Source organism: Pongo pygmaeus, chromosome 8 (assembly GCF_028885625.2).
Source record: "Pongo pygmaeus isolate AG05252 chromosome 8, NHGRI_mPonPyg2-v2.0_pri, whole genome shotgun sequence".
NCBI lineage: Eukaryota > Metazoa > Chordata > Mammalia > Primates > Hominidae > Pongo > Pongo pygmaeus.
Genome location: NC_072381.2, coordinates 23,650,884 through 23,668,423, shown reverse-complemented (window position 1 = coordinate 23,668,423; position 17,540 = coordinate 23,650,884). Strand labels below are relative to the sequence as shown.

At 42.2% G+C, this 17,540-nt stretch overlaps 1 protein-coding gene across 1 annotated transcript; it reads right to left on the bottom strand.

Annotated features, from left to right (window-relative positions):
- Positions 1-1,616: 1,616 nt before the first annotated feature.
- Positions 1,617-2,072, bottom strand: LOC129006370 (small ribosomal subunit protein eS17-like). The gene has a single exon (XM_054435953.2). It carries the CDS (start codon positions 2,065-2,067, stop codon positions 1,660-1,662), a length of 408 nt encoding a protein of 135 aa, XP_054291928.1. The 5' UTR covers positions 2,068-2,072; the 3' UTR covers positions 1,617-1,659.
- Positions 2,073-17,540: the final 15,468 nt, after the last annotated feature.

Genomic DNA, 17,540 nt, shown 5'->3' with positions numbered 1-17,540 from the left:
ATGATTGTACCACTGCACTCCAGCCTGGATAACAAAGTGAGAACATATCTAATCATTAAGAAAAAATTTTTTTAACTTAAATAAAAGTATTGAAGAGGTATACGTAAACTAACAAAAAAGATTAGCTAGCAAACTTTCATTAAACTGATATGTTTAGTTTCAATTTTCTCAAGTTTTACAAAATTACTATTTGAAGTTCCATCACTACCTGGTATTTCAGAATCATCTTCATTACTACTTGTGATCAAATTTTTGCTGTTAATGATGTCATAATTTATTAACAGTGTCTAAAGCAGGGCTTTCCTTACATAAATAACGATGTGGTCTTCTTAGAAAAAAATATCTAAGCACTATAGAAAATCTCAATTTAAAGAAAAATAAAAATGGGCCAGGCAAGGTGGCCTGTAATCCCAGTGCTTTTGGAGGCTAAGCAGGAGGATCACTGGAGCCCAGGAGTTTGAGATCAGCCTTGGCAACATAAAGACGCCCCATCTCTACAAAATATGTTAAAAAATTAGCCAGGTATGGTGGTGTGTACTTGTAGTTTCAGCTATTCAGGAGGCTGAGGAAGGAAGATCACTGGAGCCCAGGAGGTCGAGGCTGCAGTCAGCTATGATTGCACCACTGCACTCTGCCTTGGCAACAGAGCAAGACTATGTCTCAAAAGAAAGAAAAAAGTAAAAATGAGCTCAATTTCCCTGCCCACACAAAAAGCCTCTTCAAATTTAAAAACTCCTTCATTTAAAGTATTTCTTTCATATAACCAGACATTTTAAGTAATTTTTATTGTATTTGACAAGCCAAAGACTTTAGCCAGCACTTTACTGTACATTTACTCAAACAAAGTAGATAGCTTTCTCTTTCAAGTAAGGGTATCCCAATATGCTCAAGTGCAAAGCTTTTGAAATCAATATAATTCCACTAAATTAAAAACAAGAAAAAACTGGGCAAGCCTCAGCCATATTCTGGTACAGATGCTCTTCATTTTCTGATGGGGTTCCATCCCGATGAACCCATCATAAATGAAAAATGTTGTAAGTCAAAAACACATTAAATACACATAACCTCTTGAACATCACAACTTAGCCCAGCCTACATTAAATGTGCTCAACATGCTTATATTAACCTATGGTTGGACAAAATCATCTAACACAATGCCTATTTTATAATAAAGTATTGAATATCTCATGTAATTTATTGAATGCCAAACTGTGAAAAACAGAACAGTTGTATAGGTCCTCACCATTAATGTAGACAACTGAAAGTACACTGGACCTAAAGAATGTTTGAAGCATTGAACTGAAATTAATTGCTGGATGAAGGGGATGCTACAACCACAGAGTTATCAATTTCTCGCTCTTACAATGATGCTCTGGAGAGAATAGCTGGTATAGGTTGAGTATCCCTTATCCAAAATGCTTGGGACCAGAAGTATTTCAGATTTTTATTTTTATTTTTGGAATATTTGCATATACATAATGAGATACCTTGGAGGTAGGACCCAAGTCCAGACATAAAATTTATTTGTTTTATGCACACATAATACACATAAACTGAAGGTAATCATATACAATATTTTTAATAATTTTGTGAAATTATTTTTTTTTTTTGCTGTTGTCCCAGATTTATTGAAAATAATACAGCACTTCAGAAAAAAATTCAAACAGGTCCCCGAGGTGTTTTGAAATTCATCCCAACTGTAGGCTGAGTGACCTGCAGGTTGGACAGACTGCCGAAGTCCAAAAGCTTCAGCATTTCCTTAGTGTCAGGATCTACTTCAATTATCTCCTGATCCAAGGCTGAGACCTCAGGAACATAATTGTCTCTCCTTTCTTTCTCCTCCTCCTGCAGCTTGATGGAAATACCTCTTACTGGGCCTCTCTGAATCCGCTTCATCAGATGCGTGACATAGCCTGCTATCTTGTTGCGGAACTTCTTGCTGGGGATAATGGTGATCTCCTCACACACGCACTTGTTCGTGTGGAAGTCGTTGCCCAGGCGCGTGTAGTACTTTTCTATGATGACCCGGGCCGCCTTCTTCACGGTTTTGGTGCAAATGCAGCCCATGTTGGCGGGTCCTTGGTAAAAGAGGATTTTGTGAAATTATTAAAGGAGGTCAAGTGTGGGAGTTTCTACTTGTGGCATCATGTCAGCACTCAAAGTTTGCATTTTGGATTTTCAGATTAGGAATGCTCAACCTGTAGAAGGCACTGGGATATGAACACTTGATGGTTTAGCAGGCATAATGTGCAGGAAGATATCAAGTTTTGACTGTAGAGTTTGTTTCTTCTTTTCATTATATATTTCCCTAGAGAAAGGAAGAGCATACTGCATCTGCCTGTCAACTCTTGCAAATCTCTCATAATTGGCATCTGTTTCTCTGCTTTTGTTTTCATTTTACAATTTCAACTTCTATTATAAATTAAAGGGTACTGGCTGGGCACAGTGGCTCACGTCTGTAATCCCCGCACTTTGGGAGGCCAAGGTGGGTGGATCACTTGAGGCCAGGAGTTCAAGACCAGCCTGGCCAACATGGTGAAATCCCATCTCTACTAAAAATAAAAAAAAATTAGCTAGGCATGGTGGCGTGCACCTGTAATCCCAGCTACTCGGAGGCTGAAGCAGGAGAATTGCTTGTACCCAGGAGGTGGAGGTTGCAGTGAACCGTGATCACGCCACTGCACTCCAGCCTGGGCAATAGAGTGAGACCCTGTCTCAAGAAAAAAAAAAAGATTAAAGGGTACATGTGCAGGTTTGTTACATGGGTATATTGCATGATACTGAGGCTTGAGATTCCAACAGTTCTGTCACCCAGACAGTGAGGATAGTACCTAACAGGTGGTTTTTTAGCTCACGCTCCCCTCCCTCCCTGCTCTGTCTAGTAGTCCCCAGCGTCTATTGTTCCCATCTTTACATTCATGTGTATTCAATGTTTAGCTCCCACTTATGAGGGAGAACATCTGGTATTTTGTTTTCTATTATTGCATTAGTTCACTCAGGATAATGGCCTCCAGCTCCATCCATGTTGCTGCAAAGGACATGATTTTGTTCTTTTTAAGGCTGCATAGTATTCTATGGTATATATGTACCACATTTTCTTTATCTAAACCACCATTGATGAGCACCAAAGTTGATTCCATGTCTTCGCTATTGTGAACTGTACTGTAATGAACATACGAAGGCATGTGTCTTTTTGATACATCCACTTCTTATAACATCTATACACCAATGCTAATCATAGCAAACACCTCTGCAGTTTCATTGCTGTGCACTTTCTTGGTGCCTTGGGTAAAACTTTTTCCTCTGCCTCAAGTTCTTTACTTCTTGCTTACTCCCTTTTGATCAGCTCCTCATTGATAAATTCTTCAGCCTCAAAGCCAACAAGCTCATCTTCCTTGTCAGTGTCAAATTCCAGCTGTTTCCCAAGCACTAATACACTGTTATTTACTATTCCATCAACAGCAGGGTCTTTGTTAAAGCCTTTGATGTGTTCACATACGTCTTCAAAGCTTTCTTCCAAAAGCAATTTATGCATTGCTGTGTGACTTCTTCCTGTGCTGCAACCATGTTCTGGATAGCACTTAGAATGTTAGAACCTTTCCAAAACTCGAGGAGTATTTGGTCAGATTCAGTCACTTCAACAGCCTGTGCAAACATCTGGTGTATATAGTATGCTATGAACCCAGCTCTTGTGCTTTAGTCCATTGGTTGAATTAGTGCAGTTTTGTTTGGTGGCAAATACGCATTTACATCAGGATGCATGTCACCAATATGCTGTGCATGCCCTGGAGCATTATCTAGTATCAGAAGAATCTTGCATGGGATGTTGTTTTGCCTACAATATTCTCTTGCCTGTGGACTAAAACCAAATGAAAACCAGTCTTCGCACAATGTTGATGTCATCCAGGCTTTCTTCTTATGGAAATAATAAATGGGAAATGTATGCCTGCTCACATTCTTGAATGCTCTATAGTTCTCTAAATGGTAGACTAGGAAAGCTTTATTTGAATCTTGCAACATTTCTACCCAAAAGCAGTATGAGATAGTCTTTGAATGCCTTGAATCCTGGCATTGTCATGAAGTCTTTATGAATGTATGTATGCTCAGCAGACACTTACAGAACAAGTTCATTTCATTGACATTAAATATTTGTTCTGGCAAATATTTCTCACTTGCAATTATCCTATGAGGCTTGCTATGGTTTGAATGTTTGTTCCCTCCAAAACTCATGTCGAAACTTCACCCTCAATGTAGCAATATAGAAAGTTGGATCCTTTGTATTAGTCCATTTTCATGCTGCTGATAAAGACATACCTGAGACTGGGTAATTTACAAAAGAAAGAGGTTTAATGGACTTACAATTCCACATGGCTGGGGAGGCCTCGCAATCATGGTGGAATGTGGAAGTCATGTCTCGCATGGAGGCAGACAAGAGAAGAGAGAGCTTGTGTAGGGAAACTCTCCTTTTTAAAACCATTGGATCTCATGAGGCTTATTTGCTATCATGAGAACAGCATGGGAAAGACCTGTCCCCATGATTCAACCACCTCCTACCAGGTCCTTCCCACAACATGTGGAATTCAAGATGAGATTTGGGTGGGGACACAGCCAAGACATATATCAGCCTTTAAGAGGTGATTGGGTCATGAGAGCTCTGCCCTCATAAGTGGATTAATTCATTCACAGGTTAATGAATTCATACACTATCATGGGAGTGGGACTGGTGGCTTTATAACAAGAGGAAGAGAAATCTAAGTTAGCATGTTCAGGCTTGTTGCTACGGGATGCCTTGCACCATCTCGGAACTCTGCAGAGAGTCCCCACCAGCAAGAAGGCCCTTTACCAGATGCAGCCCATCAAACTTGGACTTTTCAGACTCCCGACTGTAAAAATAAATTTCATTTCTTATAAATTTCCAAGTTCCATGTATTATTTTATAAGCAACAGAAAATGGACTAAGACACAGCTCTTTAAAGATTTGACATCTTCAGTCAGCACTTGCTGCCTCACTGATGACCTTCATGTTATTATGAAAATTATGATGTCTTTTGAAGCGTTGGAACTATCCATGACTTGCTGTAAACATTTTCAATCATTCGTTCCCTTCTTATCCTTTAAGATGATTGAGATTGTTGATTGCAACAGTCCTAATTCACATGCAATGGACATTACTGGCTTGCTAACATTGTCCTTCGTGATGGGCAATTATCTTGAGGTGTTTTTCTTTGTTTTTGTTTTGGGGGGTTTTTTAGAGGCTGGTCTCGAACTCTAGGCTTCAAGCGATCCTTCCACTTCAGCTTCCCTAGTAGCTGGGATTACAATCATGAGCCACCATGTCCCACCTTATCTTGAGTTTTGCCTCAAGGGTAATTGCCTTCCTCTTCTCACTTGAAGCAGGAGACACAGGTGGGCATTTTGTAGACATGATAGGATGTAAAAACACAAAACACAATATCTAAAAAAGGCAACATAGCACACTGTAGAGTATCAGTTGTTTACTGTCTTGATTACTTGGCTGATTGGAAGCTGCAGCATAATGCTGCCATCCGGTATTGAAAGAGAATATCACATTACGTTTTGCTAGTATCATTAACCTAGGGAAAGATTTCTTTAAAAAAATTTTTTGAGACCAGATCTCACTCTCGCTCACACTGAAGTGCAGTGGTACAATCATAGCTCACTGCAGCCTCAACCTCTTAGGCTTCAAGCAATCCTCCCACCTTAGCCTCCTGAGTAGCTACGACCACAGGTAAGCATCACCACACCTGACTAATTTTTTTATTTTTTGTGGAAATGGCATCTCACCATGTTTCCCAGGCTGGTCTCAAACTCCTGAGCTCAAGCATATCCTGTGGCCTTGTCCTCTCAAAGCACGGGAATTTTAAGCATGAGAAACCACACTTGGCCCAACATTTTTAAAAGGACAGTTTCTACCATGTGCATATTGCTTTTGCACCATCCTAAAGTCAGAAAATTGTAAGCTGAACATTGAAAGTTGGGACCATCTGTACTGCTCTTGTGTCCTTGGTGTTTTATCTGTTTCATTTAAAATTGTGAAAAATGAAATGGGATAATGACATAAAAGTTTCACATAAGAATTAAGAATTACTTTTAATGTAATTTGCAGAGCAAGTCTTAGCTTCAGGAATGCTGCAGAAGAATTTCTAAAAATGATTTTAGAAGTCAGAGAAGCTTTTTAAAAACTGATCAAATGTACATACAAAAAAGATAGTGCTAGGCTGGGCACGGTGGCTCACGCCTGTAATCTCAGCACTTTGGGAAGCCAAGGAGAGTGGATCATTTGAGGTCAGGGGTTCAAGACCAACCTGGCCAACATGGTGAAACCCCGTCTCTGCTAAAAATACAAAAAAAATTAGCCAGACATGGTGGCGCGTGCCTGCACTCCCAGCTACTCAGAAGGCTGAGGCAGGAGAATTGCTTGAATCCGGCAGACAGAGGTTGCAGTGAGCCAAGATCATGTCACTGCACTCCAGAATGGTGACAGAGCGAGATTCCATCTAAAAACAAACAAACAAACAAACAAAAAACTGTGTTGCCTCCTTTTAGAAGAATCTCCACCATCCAGGAGCCCACCCAAAGACCAAGGACTTCCCTGAGGATTATGGACTCCCCTCAAAAATCCCTGCCCTGGAAAGCCAATTTTTGATTTCAAAATAAAACATTGCTGTCCTGGGAGACCTTTCATCCAATTCCCCCATATAAGCCTAGGGACCCTGATATTCACCAGGCAGTTATTTTGTCCCCTCTCTCTTAGAGGGAAAAATGAGATTAACCGACCATGACCACTATTAAGCAACTTACCACAAGGTTCTGCAAGTCCTTTCCCAGAAGACAAATATTGCAACAAGGGAAGAACGTGGTCTGTTTGCCTGTAGGAATCTTCTCTTAATTTAAAATGTGCGCATGCACCCTCTCCAGTTAGGAAAGTTATTAGAGAAAATCGGCCCAATGAGCATGCCTCCAGGGAGGAGAAAGTGATGACTGGTGTCTTCTCACTATACTTTTTATTCCAGGGGTGATAGTAGAGGGCAGAACACCACCACCTTATAAAGTAGATACTCACTCAGGGCACTGAATTCAGCTGTGTGCTGCAGGCCAATTCCTTTGTATATACCTCTGCCCAAGTAAACACGAGTCCAGGGCTGTTCAGAGATTTTATAAAGAACTATCTCATTTGTAGATGCCCAAAAACCAAGGGAAGTAATATCCAGATATTGCTTAATACGTTTTTGGTAGAAAACAAAGGAGAATATAGCAAAACTCTTTGACTTATCATTGACTTTGGTGTTCTGAAAGCTCTTCTCTTTGCTGACCCTAGAGAATCAAAAGTATGCTGCTTAAGAGAAATCTTTCATCCTTGCTTTTTTCAAGGTCCTAAAGCAATTACCTTTTAAGGTCAGATTTATTTGCAAAAATATGCACATAACGAACTCCCAACCGTGTAGCATGCATTTGTCTTAATCCTACATTCTGTATTCCTTGGATTGTTTTAATCTGTTTTAATGCAAGTGAAATGAAGATAGAAGCCAAAATACCATGACTTGCCAAATACTGTGGAGTTGGATGATACACAAATTAATTTTGCAAATGTAACTCAAGGGAATTTAACTGTAAGCCTTTGGCATGAAAGTAAAACCAGGAAGAGAGGGACAAAAATGCAGAGAGGTGAGGAAGGGAAAGAGGAAAGGGAGAGGGAAGAAGGAGAGGAAACTATTTAAATCCTGCAGGTGATCCCTGCCAATGGTTTTAAGAGCGTGTGGCCAGGAGGTCAAGCTACACCTAGGGAATGAGAACTTGACCAACCTGAGACAACACTCTTGGTCTCCAGAAAATCCAATAATTCACAAGTAACTTATTGAACAAATTTCAAAAAGTATCTTTCACTATCTGCAATTTTCACTAAGTGCTGCCATGCGTACATACCCCCAAAATACTTTACTGCTTAAATTAAACTTGGTGACCATATCTTAGGCTACTTCCTAAATTACAACACTCAATGCCAAACATTTTTCCTTCTTTTAAAATTATTAGGAACCTTTCTGTCACAAGATGATAGATAATCAATAAATTAAAAATACCCATTAACATGTTTACCATATTTAAAAGACAGTTTGTCTAGGCCAAGCTCATGCCTATAATCCCAGCAGTTTGGGAGGCTCAGGTAGGAGGGTTGCTTGAGGCCAGGAGTTTGAGACCAGCGTGGACAACAAAGTGAGACCCTCATCTGTACAAAAAAATAAAAAGTAAATTTAAAAAATTAGCTGGGCATGGTGGTACACGCCTGTAGTACCAGTTATTAAGGAGGCTGAGGCAAGAGAATCCCTTGAGCTCAGAAGGTTAAGGCTGCAGTGAGCCATGATTACACCACTACACTCCAGCCTGGGCAACAGATTGAGACTCTGTCTCAAAAGAAATTTTTTTAATAAAAAACAAAAGACAACTTTTCCCCAGATTGCCATTGAACAGACATAAATTTTGAATTGTGAAACATTCAAGGAACAAATCCCTCTGGTACTTGAAGCCCCCTCATAGGTGATAAATCATATTCAGAGATTTTAATAAGTTACTCAATTTTTCCTGAATTATTATGGGAGTGGAGGGAGATGAAAAGTTGGTTATAAAACCTACTTTCTCTCTATCTTAATTAATATGCTCTCTTTTAATTGAAGCCAACAGTGATGTTTTGAGGAATCAGCTGTGCACCTAGTATTTCTAGCATATTAGACAATCAGAGTGCATCATTTTTAACACCTCATTCATCTGTGCTCCAAAAAGCAATAATCATGAAATAATTCATAATAATTATTATTTTATTTGTTCTTCAGTTTAAAAACAATTTATTAAAATTAAAGAACAAATTTCAGTTTAAAAGATACTATTCAAATCCAATAAAATATTTCATGTATGAAATAAAATCTACACTTACCAAACAAAAATATTATACGATGCAATTAAGTCTCTTTTTTTTTTTTTTTCACTCTTTTGGATTTTAAACACAAATAGAAACTCCAAGTGGCCGCAGGGAATGACAGATTAAAGTAATTCAGGGGGGCCAGGAGCGGTGGCTCACACCTGTAATACCAGCACTTTGTAATCCCAGGCCAAGGTGGGCAGATCACCTGAGGTCAGGAGTTCAAGACCAGCCTGGCCAAACCCGTCTCTACAAAAAATACAAAAAATTAGCCAGGAGTGGTGGCACCTGTAATCCCAGCTACTCGGGTGGCTGAGGCAGGAGAATTGCTTGAACTCAGGAAGTGGAGGTTGCAGTGAGCCGAGATCGCCCCACTGCACTCCACCCTGGGTGACAAGAGCAAAACTCTGTCTCATAAATAAATAGATAAAGTAATTCAGGCTGTTTCTTTTCTTTGCAATCCCATACTGTCATTATTTATTCCAAGACTACTACGAAACTCAAGAATATGCAGTGCCATGGTGCTTGGAAAAGGCCTCCGAAGATGCTGAGCCTTCATAAGCATCTTCTGTGAATGAATACACATAGATGAGTCCACTGTATGACTGACCGTATACCTGCAAGTGTTCCAGGTTAATGTGCGGCTAGGATACAATGTTTACTAAAGGATAAGTAATTAGGTTAAACACAGTGCCTCATGCCTGTAATCTCAACACATCACTTGAGGCAAGGAGTTCCAGACCAGCCTGGGCAACACATCAAAACCCCATCTCTACAAAAAAAAAAAAAAAAAAAAAAAATTTAATTAGGCACATACGGTGACTCAGGCCTGTAGTCCCAGCTACTTGGGAGGTTGACATGGGAGGATCACTTGAGCCTGGGAGTTCAAGGCTGCAGTCCAGCCTGGGCCACACAGCAAGACCTTATCTCTAAAACTAAATAAGTAAAAATGAAAATAAAGAATAAGCAATTAAAGCTGGGCGTGGTGGCTTACACCTGTAATCCCAGCACTTTGGGAGGCCGAGGAGGGTGGATCACCTGAGGTCAGAAGTTCAAGACCAACCTGGTCAATTTAGTGGAAACCCCATCTCTACTAAATATACAAAAATTAGCCGGGCATGGTGGCAGGCGCCTGTAATCCCAGCTACTTGGGAGGCTGAGGCAGGAGAATCGCTTGAACTGGGGAGGTGGAGGTGGCAGCGAGCTGAGATTGCATCATTGCACTCCAGCCTGGGCAACAAGAGCAAAACTTCGTCTCAAAAAAAAAAAAAAAGTAATTAAAATGTGCTCATTTGAAGCTTACTCAATAGTATACCCAGTTATCACAGCAATTGTTAAGAATTGGAGATTTTGGAAGGCATATTTTATCAATATTGTTTAGAATTGCTAGCATATTAAGATTTTTAAGTGAAACACACAGATTTGTTGTGAGTTTGATTATTGCTTTTAAATTTGTTACATCACTGCATCTTCTTACTGCTTATGTCTAGGGCCAACCATCCCCACCACTACTTCCTCCCCCTTGTGATAGCACTTTGAGAATTGCTCTATATCTAAAAACATAACTTCTTTCACATGATGTGTACATTTTATGACAAGTCAGAAGATGCATATGAGGTATTAATGCTTGCTTTTTTTTTTTTTTTTTTTTTTGGAAACAGAGTCTCACTCTGTTGCCCAGACTAGTGCAGTGATGTGATTATAGTTTACTGCAGCCTCTAACTCCTGGGCCCAAGGGATCTTCCTGCCTCAGCCTCCCGAGTAACTGGAACTACAGGTATGCACCATCACATCTGGCTAAACTTTCATTTTTTTATAGAGATGGGGGTTTCACTATGTTTCTCAGGCTGGTCTCAAACTCCTGGCCTCAAGCAATCCTCCCAACTCAGCCTTCCAAAGTGCTGGGATTATGGGCATGAGCCATAGCACCAGCCAGCTTATTTCTTGATAAAAATGGCCCTCAATAAATGTTTTGGGGCCAAGCATGGTAGCTGACACCTGTAATCCCAACACTTTGGGAAATTGAGGCAGGAGGATCACTTGAACCCAGGAGTTTGAGACCAGCCTGGGCAACATTGTGACACCCTATTTCTAAAAGAATTTTAAAAATTAAAAAATTAGTGGCGCCGGGCATGGTGGCTCACACCTATAATCTCAGCACTTTGGGAGGCCGAGGCAGGCAGATCACCTGAGGTCAGGAGTTCAAGACCAGCCTGGCCAACATGGTGAAACCCCATCTCTACTAAAAATACAAAAATTAGCCAGGCGTGTAGCGGGTGCCTATAATCCCAGCTACTTGGGAGGCTCAGGCAAGATAATCACTTGAACCCAGGAGGCAGAGGTTTCTGTGAGCCAAGACTGCACCACTGCACTCCAGCCGGGGCAATAAGAGTGAAACTCTATCTCCAAAAAAAAAAAAAGAAAAAAAGTTAGTTGGGCATGATGGTGCCTGCTTATAGTCCCAGCTTCTCAGGAGGCCGGAAGATCGCTTGAGCCCAGGAGTTCAAGGCTACAGTGAGCTAACATCACAACAGTATACTTCAGGCTTAGTGGCAGAGAGAGACAAGAAAGCAGGAGAGGAAGGAAGGAAGGAAGGAAGGGAGGGAGGGAGGAAGGAAGGAAGGAAAGAAGGGAGGGAGGGAGGCGGGGAGGGGAGGAGAGGAAAAGTTAACTTTTAGCCTGGGAAACATGGCAAAACCTCATCTCTACAAAAAACACAAAAATTAGCTGGGTGTAGTGGTGTGTGTCTGAAGTCCCAGCTACTAGGGAGGCTGAGATGGGAGGATAGATTGAGCCTGGGAATTTGAGGCTTCAGTGAGCCATGATTGTGCCACTGCACTCCAGCCTCGGCAACAAAGCACGACCCTGTCTCAAAAAAGAAAAGAAAAAAGAAATGTTTCTGTCAGGCTTCCCCTTACCCTGCTCTGCATTTTCAGCACTGCTCATTCAACCTGGCCTAATAATCACCTCTGCCTCTGGCCACCTTCATTCTCACATTGGACATATCATCAGAAGTGTTCAAATCAGTGCAACTCCATCTTGAATAGTGGCTGGGTAAAATAAGGCTGAGACTTATTGGGCTGCATTTCTGGGAGGTAAAGGCATCCTAAGTCACAGGATGAGACAGGAGGTCAGCACAAGGTACAGGTCACAAAGACCTTATTGACAAAACAACATGTTGTAAAGAAGCCAGCCAAAACCCACCAAAACCAAGATGGCAGTGAACGACTTCTGGTCATCCTCACTGCTCATTATACGCTAATTATAATGCATTAGCATGCTAAAATACACTCCCACCAGCACCATAATAGTTTACAAATGCCATGGCGACATCAGGAAGTTACATGGCCACATCAGGAAGTTACCCTCTGTGGTCTAAAAAGTGGAGGAACCCTGAGTTCTGGCAATTGCCCAGCCTTTTCTTAGAAAACTCAAGAATAATCTACCCCTTGTTTAGCATATAATCAAGAAATAGGTCCTGGCACACAGTGGCTCATGCCTATTATCCCAGCACTTTGGGAGGCTGAGGCAGGCAGATCACTTGAGATCAGGAGTTCGAGACCAGCTTGGCCAATATGCTGAAACTGTGTCTCTACTAAACATACAAAAATTAGCTGGGCATAGTGGCACATGCCTTTGGTCCCAGCTACTCAGGAGGCTGAGGCAGGAGAATTGCTTGAACTTGGGAGGTGGAGATGGCAGTGAGCTGAGATCGTGCCACTGTACTCCAGCCTGGGCGACAGAGTGAGAAAAAGAAAAAAATGCAAGAGGGAAGGGGAGGGGAGGGGAGGGGAGGGGAAGGGAGGGAAGAGGAGGGAAGGGGAGGAGAGGGCAGGGCAGGGCAGGGCAAGGCAGGGCAAGGCAGGGCAGGGCAGGGCAGGGCAGGTTAGGGAAGGGAAGGGAAGGGAAGGGAAGGGAAGGGAAAAGAAGGGAGATAAACATAGCCAACCAGCAGCCCTTGGGGCTGCTCTGCCTAAGGAGTAGCCACTCTTTTATTCCTTTACTTTCTTAATAAACTTGCTTTCACTATACTCTCTGGATTCACCTTGAATTATTTCTTGCAAAAGATCCAGGAACCCTCTCTTGGGATATCTGGATCAGGATCCTGATATGGTTTTGCTGGGTCCCCACCCAAATCTCATCTTAAATTGTAGCTTCTATAATTCCCTCATGTTGTGGGAGGGACCCAGTGGGAGATAATTGAATCACGGTAGGGGGTTCCCCCATCCTGTTCTTGTGATAGTTAATAAGTCTCACAAGATATGACGGTTTTATAAGGGGAAACCCCTTTTGCTTGGCTCTCATTCTCTTGTCTTGTCTGCCTGCATGTGAGATGTGCCTTTCACCTTCCACCATGATTGCGAGGCCTCACAAGCCACATGGAACTGTGAGTCCATTAAACCTCTTTCTTTTGTAAATTGCCCAGTCTCAGGTATGTCTTTATCAGCAGTATAAAAAGTGGACTAATACAAACCCGTTTTCAGTAACAATACTAGAAACACTGAGTATGCTCAGACACACACAACATCGTTCGCCCCATCAAGGAAACAAGAGGCCCCAGAGAAGGATATGTTATAGGTGAACCCTGCAGTTTTCTAAAAACAGTCAGGAGTTGGGCTGCTAAGTAAGCACCATAAGAAAGATGAATTGAATTGTTTCCACAGTAGATTTGTGACCTTGAAAATGTTTTAGGGGTGACCACAAAAGACACTGCCCCTCTTATCCTGACTTTGAGGCATTTGGGGAAAAAGGAAATAAATAGTCCCATTTGAGAGAGTCTCAAGTTGAGTCGAGGAGGAGAAGGAAACAGTACGGGATAGTTTGAGGCTGAAGAGGACACACTGATTACAGAACAGAAGCTCTGGAGGCCACAGGAAAGGCTGAAGCCCATGGGAGAGAGGCTCTCCTTGCCTGTGTGGGGCAATGAGAGATGCAAGAAGGGAGGTGTGAAAGAAAAATAAATCTTGGACTCCCAAAATCACTAAGCTAAAAAGAAAAGTTAAGCTGGGAACTGCTTAGAGCAAACCCGCTTCCCGTTCTATTCAAAGCCTTCCTCTGCTTACTGAGATAAATGCATATCTAATTGCCTCTTATGGAAAGGCCAATCAGAAACTCAAATGAATGCAACCATTGGCCGGGCATGGTGGCTCATACTTGTAATCCCAGCATTTTGGGAGGCCAAGGCAGGTGGATCACTTGAGGACAGGAGCTCAAGACCAGCCTGGCCAACATGGTGAAGTTCCATCTCTACTAAAAATACAAAAAATTAGCTGGGCGTGGTGGCAAGCACCTGTAATCCCAGCTACTCAGGAGGCTGAGGCAGGAGAATTACTTGAACCCAGGAGGCGGAGGTTGCAGTCAGCTGATCACGCCATTGCAATCCAGCCTGGGCAACAAGAGTGAAACTCTGTCTCAAAAACAAACAAACAAAAAAAAAAAGAATGCAGCCATTTTTCTGGACCGAACCAATGTTCATCTTACATATATTGATTTATGTCTCATGTTTCTCTAAAACATATAAAACCAAGCTGTGCCCTGAACACCTTGGGCACATGTCATCAGGACCTCCTGAGGCTGTGTCATGGGTGCACATTCTTAACATTGGCAAAATAAACTTCCTAAATTGACTGAGACCTGTCTTGGATATTTGGGGTTCACAGGACATGACAGAGATCACAGTCAATTGCAGGAGCTGCAGTTCAGACAGAGGCCAACACAAACAGGATGAGAAGCCTGCTGGGTGCCTCCCTGGTATAAACAGATCACCTGTAGAAGTAGCTTCTCAGGCCCGCCTGGAAGAAGAGCCTAGTGATTTCTTGTGTGGCCAGGTTCTTTTCCCTGAGCTGGCTGCTGCTGGCAGCTGAGGCACCAGGTCTGGAATCTGAGAAGCCAGAATGAATGAGCGGCCCTGAGGCTCTTTGCTCACTTGAGGGTTCTCATTTTGTTGTGGTCTTTCTGCTCCTTAGCTCAGCGAAGTCCAAGTTCTTGTCAGAAGAATTAGACATGTGGACACTGAAGAGTGAATGGAGTAGAATTTATTAAGCAAAAGGAAAATTCTCAGCAGAGAGGGGACATTGGGGGTGGGAGGGACGTGGTTCCCCTACCCAAAGGTGGGAAAAGTTCCCGCTGTGTGCCTGGGTCGGGGGTCTTTTATGACTCAGCATTGGGAGTGCATGCTGATGGGTTTGTGCATATGCAAAAAAGGTTGAAGCGAAGACACCACCCAAAGGTGGGCACGACAGTGTAGAAAACCAATTAGGAAAGGGTAGGTACGTGTAAAATAGGTGAAGGGTGGGGTCAATCAGAGGAAAGCACACCAAACAGGAAGACAAGTTGTTAATCCCAGTTTGAGGATTTAACTTGTAGCTTGGCTTTCAGGTTTCAAATTGTCTTCAGCTTGGAGGTAAAGTTTTACTGGGGACCTACCCCTAACTGCTTAGGCATTTGGCTGCCTCCTGTCGCTCTCAATCATCCCCTGTATTTCTCCAGGAACCAGTCCTGTTCTGAATGGACACATTCTTTCCCAAGGTATCTTAATACCAACCCAGCTGTCTTGCTCTGGGGTAGAGTCTAAGGGTTCCCAAAGCATGATGCACAACAGAATATCCTGAGAAATTTAAACTATGCAGATGCTCAGGCCCCACCCCAAATCTACTGATTAAAGATCACAGCAGGACAAGCCTAGGAATCAGAATTTAGAGATACCTACCTGCCTCCTTTTCCCTCCAAAATTTTGATATTTGGACTAAGAACCAAAGTTTGGAAATAGTGTATAAGAAGTCAGTGGAGGCTGGGTGTGATGGTTCAAGCCTGTAATCCCAGCACTTTGGGAGGCCGAGGTGGGCACATCAAGAGGTCAGGAGTTTGAGACCAGCTTGGCCAACATGGTGAAACCCCATCTCTACTAAAAATACAAACATTAGCCAGGTGTGGTGGTGCATGCCTATAATACCAGCTACTCAGAAGGCTGAGACGGGAGAATTGCTTGAACCCAGGAGGCGGAGGTTGCAGTGAGCCGAGATCACACCACTGTGCTCCAGCCTGGGCAACAGAGCAAAACTCTGTTTTGAAAACAAAACAAAACAAGAAGCCAGTGGATCTCTTTAAGGGGCCTTTTAAAGAAGTGGGATAAAGCTCCTTTGCAACTCTACCAGTTTCAGAATTATCTTAGACTTTTGTTAATATGTAGATGATCCACTATTTTCCAGGACCCTGTGGGCAGGACACCCAGATGTCTCTGAAATACTGATAATCTGAGAAACATTGCTTTCAGGTGGTATTTTCTAAACTAAAGAAATCTGAAGAATTCCAGGACACTTGCTGAACATACACATTTCATCTTCCCCTCATTTTTTCAGGCCAACCCAAATAGAATCTTCAGAGAGGGAACTGGAAACCTTCCAATTTAACAAGCCCTCCCAGGTGATTTTTATCATTAGGCATATTAGGAAGCACTGCTTGAAGACAATAATTGCTCACATTTGCTGAACACACACTGTGTGCAGGGCAGTGTTCTAAGTGCTTTTCTGTGTATTTGTTCATTTACTCTTAACAACAACCCCACACACTACTGTATCAGCTTCATTTCACAAAGTAACTGCTTTCCTCACAAATCCATAAAGGATGAATTTTGCCATTTGAGTCTCAGGGCCATCTCCTTTTACATATCCAGAGTCTCTTAAATTATTATGGATTCTGAGCCTCTCTTGCCTTGAGATTAAGCACTGACTTGGAGTTCTCTCCATTTTACAAAGTACACCACAAAGTTCTTTGCATACATGTGGAGCTCCATACATATTGTTTCTTCTAAGAAATCAAAGGGGGCTGGGCATGGTGGCTCATGTCTGTCATCCCAGCACATTGGGAGGCTGAGGAGGGAGAATTGCTTGAGCTCAGGAGTTTGAGACAAGCCTGGGCAATATAATGAGACCTCATCTCCAAATAAATAAATAAAATTTAGCCAGGTATGGTGGCATATGCCTGTAGTCCCAGCTACTCCAGAGGTTGAGATGGGAGGGTTGCTTGAGCCCAGAAGTTTGAGGCTGCAGTGAGCCATGATCATGCCACTGTACTCAAGCCTGGGCAGCAGAATAAGATCCTGTCTCAGAGGAAAAAAGAAAGAAAGAAAGAAGGAAAGAAAGAAAGAAAGAAAGAGAAGGAAAGAAGGAAGGAAGGAAAGAGAGGAAAGAAGGAAAGAAAGAAACAAAGAAAGAAAGACAGAGAGAGAGAAAGGGGAAAGAGAAAGAAAGAAAGAAAAGAAAGAAAGAAAGAAAGAAAGAAAAAGAAATCAAAGAGTGGTTCTGCTTTTTGTCTGGTGCATTTGGCAGTGTAAAATTCTACCTTGATTTTGAAGATGTGGAGACAGAAGTTGGCAGCAGAACCTGCTACTGAAAGCAGAGACCTTTTGAGTTACCTTGGCTGAGAGTCAGAGTCCAGCAGAAATTGAACCAGGAAAAGGAAAACAGAAAGATTATCTGGTTTGGCTGGCTCTCCTAGCCCTGATCCTGGCTAGGGAAGAGGATTTCAGTTCACAAGAGAAAGGTAATGGATATTTCCAGTTTCCTATCACACCCCTCCTTCTACTTGCTTATCCCTATTTTAATCAGCC

Coding starts and splice junctions, on each gene's coding strand:
- LOC129006370 (XM_054435953.2), bottom strand. CDS start 2,067: ATGGGCTGCATTTGCACCAAAACCGTGAAGAAGGCGGCCCGGGTCATC.